The sequence below is a fragment of the Schistocerca nitens genome, chromosome 6 (assembly GCF_023898315.1).
Source record: "Schistocerca nitens isolate TAMUIC-IGC-003100 chromosome 6, iqSchNite1.1, whole genome shotgun sequence".
Classification (NCBI taxonomy): domain Eukaryota; kingdom Metazoa; phylum Arthropoda; class Insecta; order Orthoptera; family Acrididae; genus Schistocerca; species Schistocerca nitens.
The window spans coordinates 405,556,827-405,570,285 of NC_064619.1; the positions used below are offsets into that span (position 1 = coordinate 405,556,827).

A 13,459-nucleotide genomic window follows, 5' to 3' on the forward strand; every position below is an offset into this window, starting at 1 on the left:
TCAGGTACATGAATATGTCACTCACTTCACCAAAAGAAATAACTTCCACAATAAATTCTTTAAAAACAAAGCATTCTAGTGGTTACGATGAAATATCAACAAAGTTAATTAAAGCATGTTCTTGTGAGTTTAGTACAATTCTAAGTTACTTGTGTAACCAGTCAATTATAACTGGGACATTTCCTGACTGGATAAAATATGCAGATATTAAGCCTCTATTCAAGAAAGGGGATAAAGAGATACCATCAAACTACAGACCGATTTCACTTTTGCCAGCATTCTCAAATATTTTAGAAAGAGTAATGTACAGGCAGCTTCCCAACCATCTGACCACAAATAACATATTATCAAGAACATAGTTTGGATTTATGAAGGTTTCTGATATCGAGAAGGCTATTTACACCTACAGTGAAAATGTCCTTAATTCATTAAATAACAAATTACAAGCAGCAGGTATTTTCTGTGATTTGTCAAAGGCATTTGATTGTGTGAACCACAACATCCTTTTAAATAAATTAGAATTCTATGGTGTCACGGACAGTGCTGCAAAAGGTTCAAGTCATACCTCGCTAACAGGAAACAAAGGGTATCAGTGCTAGGGACTAGTGAATTAAGTCATCAGTCATCATCAGAATGGGAAGAAATAACATTGTGGAGTCCCACAAGGATCCATTTTAGGACCATTGCTTTTTCTTGTGTACATTAATGACCTCTCATCAGTTACACTGCCAGAAACAGAGTTCGTTTTCTTTGCAGATGATACAAGTATTGCAATAAATAATACGTCGAGTGTAGTTCTAGAAAGATCTGCTAAAGATCTGCTAATGATATTTTCATGGATATTAATAAATGGTTTAAAGCCAACTCACTGACATTAAATTTCGAAAAGACTCACTATATGCAATTCAGAACCTGTAAGAGGTTTCCACCCAGCATATGCATAAAGTATGAAGAAGAGCAGATAGAAGAGGTTGACAGTCTTAAATTCCTGGAATTACAACTTGATAATAAATTCAGTTGGGAGGAGCACACCACAGTACTGCAGAAACGTCCTAACAAATCTGTATTTGCAATTCGAGTGTTAGCTGACCTAGGCGACATAAAAATGAAAAAGCTTACATACTTTGCCTACTTTCATTCCATAATGTCATATGGTATGATATTTTGGGGTAACTCTTCAAGTCAAACAAAAGTTTTCGGAGTCCAAAAACGTGTAATATGTATTATTTGTGGAGTAAATTCACGGACGTCCTGTAGAAACCTCTTCAAAGAACTGGGTATACTAACTACTGCCTCTCAGTATATTTACTCCTTAATGAAATTTGTCCTAAATAATATATCTCTTTTTCCAACAAACAGCTCAGTTCATAGATACAATACCAGGAACAAAAATGATCTGCACTTACTTTAGTTCAAAAAGGGGTCCACTACTCAGGAACACTCATCTTCAACAATTTGCCAGCAAACATAAAAAAATTTAGTTACAAATAAAGATCAGTTTAAAAGGAGCCTGAAAGACTTACTAGTGGCCAACTCCTTCTATTCCAATGACGAATTTTTTAATAGAAATAAATGATGTATTGTATGTATTCATACTATTAGTATTGTTATTTCAGCTTAAAAAAATTGACATGTTCCACATCTACGAGGATCTCCTCAGCATGGATCTATGGAACGAAAAACTAATCTAATCTAATCTGATAAAGTGTCGCTCTAACATGAAAGATCAACTGCTTGCATGTGGCAGACAACAGGTGCATGAATCTGAAAGATTCGCTCTTCAAGTTAGCAAAGAGGCAAGAAGTGCTAAAAGGAATGCCAAGAGGTAGCTTGATGATGAAGAAATGCTGCAGGATGAAGGCTATGCTTCAGGAATGTTCTGTGGCACAGTTTAATTAGACTCTTACCTTCATTTGCAATTTCCCGCAAGTTGTATTTTATCAGAATTCAGGTACAAATATTTCCTAAACTTTATTAAGCATCGCTCTAATTATTTTCTGTAACTTGCAACAGTACGTACCTATGTAGTAGACCTAAGCTTTATTGCAGAATCAACTAAATTATAGAAAAATAACATTTTTATTAGGAAAAAATTTATAAAAATTAAAATGTGAGATGTGCTATTTTTTATCCTTGTAATATACACAATAGGTGGAATTAAGGTAAGAGTACCTATGGTCGACAGGTTAAGACAATTTTTTCCTACTGTTTAATATTATGGCCATGCTATTAAATAATTACAGGTTCTAAAATTATTTTCTGGAACTTCAGAGTCTCAGCTTTCACCTACAATATCATGTCTTGTAAAAATGAAATTCTATGTTTTTCTAAAAAAAAAGGAAATGTGAACCCTTGAATTGCACCTAAAATAGACACCCTCAAATTGCCGTGCTCCTAAAGTTAACAATTTTGGCACCTGTAGTCGACATAATTTCCATATTCCCAAAGGAAAGAAAACTGCAATGCTAGTCACACCAATTTTTTTTATTATTTACGTTTAACAGCAAATATTTGCAGTAGGTGTAAGTCTCCTGAAGTACATGTAAATATAGTACTTAAAAATTAACATTCCTTGCCAAATTATTGATTATCTTTAAACAGATGAGTAAAAGCAACTGAAAATTCAGAAAGGAGCTTGCTGCTGAAAATTAAAGTTTACAAAAGAATGCCAGAAACCAACGTATGACTTACTTTTCTTTTACATTAAGCGACTTTTTGAAAACATATTTGATCCTTTCCCCCTGTCACTGACAGTTCAAGCATCTCTACAACATCAATTATTTGATGGTGTGAGATAAGGGAAATATCAGTTTTATTTGCTAAAAACTCGGTCTTACTTACATCAATACTTTTCAGTCCCATAACTTTTATCAGATCTTTTGAAACCTACTGAAGAGATTGACGGTAACTGAAGATTGACGTATTTCGTTTTCCTCCCACAAATTTTGCAATAATAAAATCCCCTTCTTTCACATTCTTTTCACGGAACTTTACTCTCATCTGAATCGGACACCACCACCTTCTTTTTCCCTTTGTTGGCTAGTCTTTCTTCCCTCTTCTTTTGTTGAATAATTTCCTTGTCCTCTCTAGTCTTCTTCCTTTCTTATTTCTCCATTTCTAGTTTGTTTTTCATTTCCTCCTTTTTTAGGAAGTAATCTATCATTTGAGGAGATGTGACAACAGCTGGAATTTTCTCTCTCTCTCTGTCATTACGGCTTTTTGTGGAGTGCTAAGTTCTAGAAGTGTCACTGACTGTGTTGTATTTCGCATTCTTGAAGTTGAGAACGTTGTTCTCGTGATGAAACGTGAGGCAAGCTCAACAAGGCAGAGGATGGTGCTGGTGAGGTTGTTTCCTGAGACAGATCATGTATAGCTTGTTGACTTACTTTCTTCCAAAGGTTGTAAAGGGACAAATCTTCTGCCCAATCTGCCCAGTCTCCCTCATTTTCCACAAAAGTTCATAGTCTCTCTGGTCCAATTTGATCTTCGAGCCAAGCTACGTGCTTTTTCAACTGGGACTCTGGGATTGCTGTTGTTGTTGTTGCCACTTGTGCCTGAGTTACATCTAATTATGGAACTACAAGACCTTCTGCATTCCAGGGAAATAACCCACATTTACAGAACCCATTCTGAAGGATCTCGCGTGTTATACCATCTACAGCTGAACTGAACATGTGTGCAAAGTTTTGTTTATTTAAGTGTCCGTACTCCATGTGCCATTCTTGCATTTTTTTGCTTCCAGGACATTTTTAGAGTACAGAACACAGCAACATCCATAGGTTGCAAAATGTGTGTTGTATTTGGATATAGGGCCACTATTTGACAGTGCCCTTCTCTGCACAAAACTGACTCAGGGGACTGACATGTGTGATGTATGACCATCCAGAAACAAAACAATTGGGAACTGAAATCCTTTCTTTACCAACCATAGGTAGAAAATGTTGACAATATACTCATAGAAGTTTTTGTGCTTCATCCACCCACTTTCATTACGCACAATGGCCCATTCCTTTGGTACTGCTGTGGCTACAGCTGCTGGTATTCTGGTATACCTGAAAGAAAATGTTCAGAAAGTAAACTAGGCTTGCTAGAGAATACAGACACAAAAATTAATAACCAGGTAAAACTATTTACCTAAATACAATCACTGGTGGAACAAGTTCCCCAACTTCATTTCCCATTATGAGTGTTGTCATGTCCTCCTTTTCATCATTTCTAGCTTCTTTTATACACTATCTTCGATCCTCGTTCAGCCAGAACCTTCCACGCTTTGGATTGAGGGAGAAGGAAGTTTCGCCACCATTAAAAATTCTACTTGGTTCCTCAAACACTGAAATTAGCCCCCTCGCCTCAAAATAACTATGAACCTCCATAAAACAAAATTTAACATTAACTTGAGTGACATTTCTTTGGTTTGTAGTTAAATTTTGGCAAATCCTTGAGCTTAAATTGTAATGTCTTCGCATAAAGTCATTGTACCTTTTCTTACCTCGAAAAGACCCTTTTACTTTAAGATGTAAATCGTCAGCCAACTTTCTGGAGGAATACAATAATGTCTATTTCGAAACAGGGAACCCTCTTTTCCCCATCATTATTAACCATTCAGCTAGAAAATTTCCCTGATCTGCTGAAAATGCTGTAGAAACTCCCATTTTCATTTGTAATGGGTCCTGCCCCTTATGTTTCCCCAACAAAGTTACCCTTGGAATCCCTAATTGTTTTGAAGCAGAAGAATAACTCATACCATGGTTCATTGCGTCAATGGCCTCGATCAAAGACCCTTGTGAGTATTGTTGATAGTCCTTTGGACCCATCTTTCTGGAAAACACAGTTAAAAATAACAATTATTTCGAATACTGATACTAGAAAATAAACGATTTAAAATTATCAGATAGCACTCCCAAATTCGACACTTGAATACCTAAAGCTGACACCCTATGTCAATTATGGGTTCTAAGTGACATAGCTTAATAAAACTATTATCATTATGAATGCCATTAAAGTTACTTTCAGATACAGTTATAACTCAAATTGTAATAGGAAACCTAAAGTTGACACTTCCGTCATATTCAACATTATGCTAAATTAAAGGAACCAATAGTTGACATACACGTGAATGCTTAAAGTACTAATTTTATCCCACACTCAACAAAACAAATGCAATAATAAAGTCTTTTCAGTAACACAAAAGAATTAAAATTAATCTAACACACACAGAAATAAGTTGAGACACACTGAATGAAACTTACCTGCTTGCGATTTCCTTAAGATTTGCTTCTTGTTTCTGTCTGCAGTGCTGGTCATAACTGATGAAAAATATTATTGTAAAGGTAAGAAAACTTTTTTTTAAGTTTATAATTACACCCTGGATACAAAAAAACACATTTACTAAAAGAAAACACAGACGTTACACACAAGCAAAGAATAAAGATATTGACAGGAGAGTCATAGAGCAGCACAGTCTTTAGTGGTTGGTTTCTCCATAGCTCCAGCAGCTATATTGACTACAAAAGTGATGTCTGGACGAGTTACTGTTGAAAGGTACATGAGACAACCAATTGCTTCACGGTAGGGTACAGATGACGAAACTATTTCGTTTTGATTATTGTCCTCACGTCCAAAAGGAGTTGAGACTGTATTGCATTCTGCCATTCTAAATCTTTGCAGAATTTCTTCTGTGTATTTCTCTTGACTTATCATTATTGCTCCATCTTCATATTGCTGTATTTTTATGCCAAGAAAATTGTCAAGACTGCCAGTTGTTATTTCGAATTCATGTTGTAAAACATCCGTAAAAACAGCAATTTCTTTCTTGTTACTGCCGACAATCAGGCCATCATCAACATGGATTGCCACATAAAGGCTATTTCCATTTTGTCTACGATAAAATAGGCATGGATTTGCATCAATGTTTAAAAAACCAGCTTTCTTCATGAACTCAACAAAACGTTTGTTCCAGCAACGTGGTGCTTGCTTCAACCCATAAAGACTCTCTTTTTAAGAAACACACTCGACCTGTACCATCTTCGAAACCTTCTGGTCGTTCCATATATACTTCATCTTCAAGTATTCCATTCAAAAGAAGCTGTCTTTACATCAATTTGTTCTAGCAGCATTTTCTTTGAAGCAGCTACAGCCAACAGAGTTCGTATGGTGTCATAACGTGCCACAGGACTAAAGGCGTCGTCATAATCAATACATGCTTTCTAAATACAGCCTTTTGCAACCAATCTGGCTTTAAAGCGAGTACCTCCATTGACTGCGACCTTTCGCCGTAGAGCCCAGCGGTTTTGCAATACTTTGGCATTCTTCGGACGGTCAACCAACACCCAGGTATTGTTTTTCTTTAGTGATTGAAGTTCTTCACTGATAGCTTGCATCCATTCTTCCTTCTCGTTTGATTGCAATATTTCTGAAAAACAGTTTTGATCTTTATATTCAAGTGCATCATCTTTTGTTACCATACAAAATTCACCACTTTCTATTCAGGTTGGTTTACTTCGTTGTCTTTTATTCTTCTGTTTCTCTTCATTAGAAGATTCAGCAGCTTATGCTTTTAGAAATTCTGTTAACTCCTTATTTGCATCAGATTCACTCGACTCTTGACTTTCTCTAGAATCGAGAGTGCCAATTTTTTCTTGAGTTTGACTTCCTCCAGAAGTGTACAGCCTAGGAGATTTACATTGGTCATCTTTAGATGAATTCGGATCATTAAATTCTTCCTGAGGGACTTCAAATTCAACATGATCACTATGTAAATCACAAACAATTTCTGGCTTAAATTTCACATCGTGCCTCAACACCACTTTTCTTTTAGATGGAATCCAAACTCTAAACCCTTCGTTGTCATTAACATATCCAACAAGTCGTCCAAAAACTGCCTTATCATCAAACTTGGAACGGAATTGTTTGTTAATGTGAACATAGCAGCCTGTGCCAAAAATTCTGAGAAGATCAAGTCGTCCTACTGGTCGATTAAACCATAGTTCATAAGGGGTTTTATTTTCAACTGAAGATTTTCCAGTACGATTTATTATGTAGACTGCTGTGTTACATGCCTCTGCCCACAGCCCTTCAGGCAATTTACTCGGATTTAGCATTGACCAGGCAGCTTCAACAATGGTCCTATGTTCCCATTCAGCCACACCATTTTGTTCAGGGGTGTAAGGAGGAGGAATCAGAAGCTCTATTCCCCTGTCTGCAAGCAGATCACTGACATTCTTATTGTTAAATTCTTTGCCACCATCACATCTAAATTGTTTGACAACATGTCCATTAGTTCGTGCTTCATTTAAAAACTGCTTAAGCATAGTATACACTTCACTTTAGTGTCTTAAAAAGAAAATTCGTCGAAATTTACTAAAATCGTCTTTGAAACATACATAATAATGCTTACCTCCAAAAGATTTCGTGCTCATTGGTCCATTGACATCCCCGTGGATTAATTCACCAGTACTGGTAGAGCGTATTTTTCGTGTTTTGAATGGCAGCCTATGCATCTTTCCAACCGCACAGCCGTCACAAAATTCACTCTTGGCATCTTCCACATTAATGTTCATTCTTTTTAAAATATTCTTCACATGTTGTTTATTTTGATGACCAAACCTTTCATGGTTGACTTGCAATGTTTCGGATGAAGTCATCAAGTTCACATGATTCATTTTTGCATTTCTAACAACATGCATGTTCAACACATAAAGTCATTTTTTCACATAACCTGTCACAACAATATTGCCATTGACTTGTTTTCGAACACAGACATTATTATAACTAAAACTAGTACTGTAGCCTCTGCAGGCAATGGCTCTCACAGAGAACAGATTAGCACTTGCATCAGGGAAGTACAAAACATTGTCCATTCTAGCATTGTACCATTTATTGTTTCGTCGAATTTGGATGTAAACTGTTCCTTGACCATACGGACACATTTTGACATCTTGTTTTCCCAATGAAATTACTTGAGGAGCATCAAATTCACTATAAAAAACAAAATACTGTTTGTTGGGATTGATATGATTTGTTGCGCCACTGTGGCAATACCATTTATTTGGGTCACTGTGATTACTGGTACACACACCCATAGTGTATGAAGTAAATGCAGCGTGTTCACTTTCTCGCTTCTTCTCTTTTCTTTTATTGCTGTCACGAGTGTTCTGTGGACACTCTGCTGTCCAGTAAACTAATTGTTTGCATATATTACACGGAAACGTCTGTTTTAATTGTGACTTCGTCATCTTTACTTGTTGATTACTTGTTTGCCGTTTTCTTGTTTTAGAAACGATGAAAGCTGCACTTCCATTAATGTCTTGTTCACGTAGTTCACTAGTACAGAGTTTTTCAATTAATAAATTAAAGCTTTGCTTTTCTATCGCTATCGTATCCCAGAGATCCTTAAAATTGTCGTAGTCTTTTCCCAGTGTAGTCGAAATTCGATCATTTAAGATTCTTTCAGATAGCGTATTTTCTTCATGTTTTGCTAATTCATCGTTCAGGTCCACAAATAGCTTTTGCAGTTTGGCCACATGTGCACTAATATCTTCCGTTTCATCACGTCTAACACGGAAAAAATGTTTCAATCAACATATTCAAACGCTGAGTACTGCTACGTTCAAATCGGGCGCGTAATTTGTCCCAGATTTCTTTAGCATTCTTGCACGTTAAGACGAGTTTTGGAACAGGTTTACATAGCGCACTTGCTAAAAGACTTGCTGCCTTTGCGTCTTCCTTGTGCCATTCCACGTACGCTTCTATTTGTGCACTTGTCGCATCTTGCGGCAACTCTACACGTTCACGCGTACCGTTAATAATATTCTCCTAGTCCATATGAACGCAGCACCATAGAAATATGCCATTTCCATTTCGCCCAGTCGTCAGGTTCTTCAAGCTTATCAACGCTGATCTTATAATCGCCGCTAGCAATCATGCCTCTTCTCAGACATAGGCTCATTTCATATATTGTTTTAATTAAACTATATTGTTTGCCTTTACACGTGTACTGGGCCCATAACCTGATGAAAAATATTATTTTAAAGGCAAGAAAACATTATATTAAGTTTATAGTTACACCCTGGATACGAAAAAAAACACATTTACTGAAAGAAACACAGAAGTTACACACAAGCAAAGAATAAAGATATTGACAGCAGAGTCATGGAGCAGCACATAAACATAGACCTGAATGAATTTTTTTCTTTTCTTTTAACAATAACAAATGTGGCTTTTCCCTCCCAAAACCACAATGCTTTTTCTATGACTTTGTAGATACCACAGTTAAACAATGTATAACAACAATGTATGTTAAAAGTACAGCCTTCTTAATTGCTTCGTTTCCTTATTTGAAACATTTTAAAATTGTATGTCGACTTTAGGTGACCTGTCAACCATAGGTGCTCTTACCTTAAATAGGTCTAGTACCTTAGTCACTATGTCACGCATATCTGGTAAAAATTTGGACTCCTTCAAATGTATAACATTGGATTAAATGGTACCTCAATTTGAGGAAGCAATTTGCAAGAAAATGCATTAATTTCTTTGTAATTTTTTTAATAATCCGAAGCAGGTTCAAAAATTTTAAAAATACTTCTAATTTGTCTAGAAAGTGTGCTGCATTACCTGATATCAACAAAAAATCTGTAAAACATATGCATTACAAACAGTGGCTGCAAGAAATAGGTGCTGATTTTTACATTTATACCCGTATACCCTGTATCCTTAAGACTATTATTTGATTTTCAACTAGAAACACTTTGAAGACACCCATTATATCAAACATAATTGACTGTATTTATAACATAGTTAACAGTAAGGATATGACTTATGTAAAAATAAATTTTAAGAACCAATGTAAACTGTTTTGCAACCACACAATGTAACATTGTACTACATCTTACCAATTATTTACGAATGGATAAATAAAGTGAAAAACATGCTACAAACCAGAACAGCAATTTTTTTTTTTTTCTCTCGGTACTTGGGACCGAGTACGCACTCCCGGTGGCTCGCAGTTTGTACTAAGAACGGGCTTCCGAAAAATCTTATCGCTACATTCCCTTTCTTAACGTTAAAGAAGAATCTTTCACAACCTGCAAACGTAGAAACAATGTTTACAACGAAATGGTTGGAAAGTAAGGCAAAACTTGTTTTCTACAATCGGAACACTAGTTTTCGTGACCACTTGGTAGGAGTAACTGCGCGTATCGTTACACTATAAAGTGCTGAGATAACAGACAATTGTAACCATATTTGTTCGCTGAGAGCAACACAGTGCAGTAAAACAGAATAAAATATCACTCTTATTCACTTACTTCTGGATACATCAGAATGATTTTGCTTATGAAAGCTTCTCCTTGCCGAATATGAATACCCAATGCACTTCAGCTGCGTCAAAAGTTCCTCAATTTCTTCTTGGGTACCACAGTAGCCACAAAACTGGCCCTTATTATCGATGCTGAAATGTCTCAGCTTTCTCCTCATTATGATCGCAAATGTTGCGGACATATTCACAGAAAAGATAGCAGAAATAACCCAAATAAAAAGCACGCCAAAGAACGGATTGACGCTTTGGCGGCACCCTGGCGAAACGTCTCGAACGACCACAAAAGTCGATATACGACTTCTCTTGACATGATCTTGGCACAGTCTAAACATAATGAAATCGGTGCTTCCAGTAGTTGAGGTCTGCATATCTGTAATGCCTAGATGTATATGTTATCTCTTCAAGTTTATGATGTTTGACTTTGTTTGTCAACTATTCGCCTATCTGGTGTAGTCGGGTGTAGTTTGTGTTGTGGGTTGTTATGAAAGAATGTATGTCAGATTTCTAAGTTAAAAAGAAAAATAGCATTCGTTGCTTGTTCTCTGTGTAAGTTAATTTTAACTTTTTGTGGCTATCAATTTTGTTTTTGTGCTATGCTTTTTCTCGCATAACATTATTTCAGTAAAACTGTTCTTCTTTTATTACAGAAAATGGCACAACCCATTAGCACAGCAATGGAAAGCCTTACGGCTGCGATGAATAGCAGCATTGTTCCTAGTCAAGAGTATCTGTTACAAGGTAGCGTGCTAGATTCAGCTGTAGAAGTGTTGCTACACCGTCTCAGAGGACTTTGTGACAACGTCGACTCTGGCCCAGAACAGTTCCATGATCATGAGATGTGCTTCAGTATTCGTAAGTGAGCGTAAATTACTATTCAGTTTCGTCGCGAGTTTGAAACTCGGGAAACATTTTGAAATAGTCTTCGATAAGATTTTCATTACAAAAAACTTTACTTCTTCGAGAAACATATTACAAAGTAAATATGCGTACTGTGGTGCTCCACGGTTATTTGATATCACCACTTACAACCCACGTTGGTAGGGCAAAGGTATTTTCTTATTGTCCAGTGACAAATGGTGTGATTGCTTTTGTGAGAGGACAGCCCCATTTCGCTCGTGTGTGTGTGTGTGTGTGTGTGTGTGTGTGTGTGTGAGATATATATATATATTTTAATTTTTAGATCTGTCTGAGTTTCAGAGTATACATCACAACGTGTTTAGTAAGTGGATGACTGTGGTAATCACCGAACAATATGATCGATGACATTTTTTATTTGCTTCTTTGAATTTACAATATCCACACTAATCCTTCCTATACAAGCTTCATTATCTGAACATAAGCACTGCAAACTGCATCAGTTTGAGCCTGCTTACTTTAGTCAAGCCTTTGTCACCCTCATTTTTTCAACAACCACACTTAACTCCATTACCAAATTGACAATTCCTTGCTTCCCTCATGATGTGTCAAACCAACTAGTACTTGCTTTTAGTCATGTTATGCCATAAATTACTTTTCTCCTCAATTTTATTCAGTACCGCTTTAATAATTCTACCTGTCCAGCTTCAGCATTTTTCAGTTGCACCACATTTTGAGACCTCGTATTCACTTCATATCTGAACTGCTTGTCACAGTTCACTTCTGTGCAAAGCTACAATCCAACAAATAATTTTTTTTTTATTATGAATTTGGCCAGCTATGGACCGCATACAACTTAAGACTTATGGTGTTTCTTTTTCTTCCGTTCTTCCCAGTACTTCTTCATTTTCTTGCCAACTGCTCGTCTCTGCTCATCTGTCCACACTCTCTTGGGTCGAGGTTTTGGCGCATCTTCTTCATAGTTTGTGTTTTCTATAAGTAGCCTAAAGTTATTCCTGTCACATATTATTTCTTCTGTAACACCTATTTTGTTGGCGTCTTTCTTTACTGCTTCTATCCATCCTACAGTGTTTTTCAGCTTACTAACGTAATTAAAAATTTTCTTTGTAATACGTGTTTCTTCCATTCTCTTTAAATGTCCATAAAATTTTAGCCGTCTCTTCCTCATTGTATCTGTGATCTTTTCTGTATTTTTGTATAGGTCTTCATTTCTCCTTTTAATCCACCTATTTTCCTTGTTTCATGCAAGTATCATTTTCAATAGCATCTATAAAGTAATCATTAAATATATTGCTAACTATATAAGGATCAGAAAAATTATCATTATGTATACTTAACTCTATATTATTAATTTCAGTTTTTGAATCAGTGTTCCTCATATCATTAACTACTGCCCAGCACGACTTTGAGACACAGTCAGAATTTCTGATCTGTTTACTAATATGTTCTACTTTCCTTCTCCTTACTTCCTTACGATACTCATATTTATATTTTTTATAATCCTCTTTATATGAATCAAGACTGATTTCTCTGTGTCGCTTATACACATACTCCATTCCTTCTTTGAGTCTTTTCGTTTTTTCATCCAGTTTTACTACTGGAGGTTTATTTTTAGTTACATTGATCTTCTTTGCCGGGATAGTAATATCAATATGCCTAGTTAAAATTTTTATAAATACTTCCCATTTGCTGTCAACTCCCCTTTCTCTATAAACTGATTCCCAAGATTTTTGACCCAAAGTTTTCTTTAGCAAGGTGATGTTGTATTCAGAAAATAATCTTCTATTCTCATATTTTTTGTTTTGTTTAAGTTTATTAAGACAACCAATCACTAATAATTGTCCTAGATGATCAGATATCTGCCTGTTTACATTCTGTGCTGACAACATTTTCATAATTGGTCATTACATGATTTATGGAAGTGCTGCTTGACTCAGTTATTCTAGTGGGCACATGACCAAGTAGATCTTTAATATCATAGGATCGTATGCAGTCTTGTAAACCTTTGCATTCCTGGCTGTTGCTTAGTGTGTTTATATTAAAGTCTCCTAGCATTATAATATTTACTGTATTGCACCCTTGCTTAGCTTCCCCAATACACTATCCAGTGCTTCCAGGAAAACCTCGAGATTACCAGAAGGGGCTCGATATATACCTACCACAATAAGTGGGACGGATACAATCATTAACTTAACTATCACTGCTTCAAAGTCTTTCTCGATACAATAATCATTAACCCATGATACTTTTTCTACAGAACTTATTAGG

General features: G+C 36.1%; 1 protein-coding gene across 2 annotated transcripts in view; it reads left to right on the top strand.

The window, feature by feature from the left end:
- Window positions 1-10,609: 10,609 nt before the first annotated feature.
- LOC126262336 (mediator of RNA polymerase II transcription subunit 18) overlaps window positions 10,610-13,459 on the top strand; it is a 66,655-nt gene continuing 63,805 nt past the window's right edge. The window contains exons 1-2 of one of the 2 annotated variants that reach the window (XM_049958895.1): window positions 10,610-10,675; window positions 10,963-11,167. In XM_049958895.1, coding sequence (XP_049814852.1) covers window positions 10,649-10,675; window positions 10,963-11,167 — 232 coding nt within the window. In that variant the 5' untranslated portion in view covers window positions 10,610-10,648. Of the gene's footprint in view, window positions 10,676-10,705; window positions 10,862-10,962; window positions 11,168-13,459 lie in introns of those variants that run through there. The other variant, XM_049958896.1, reaches the window with a different exon arrangement.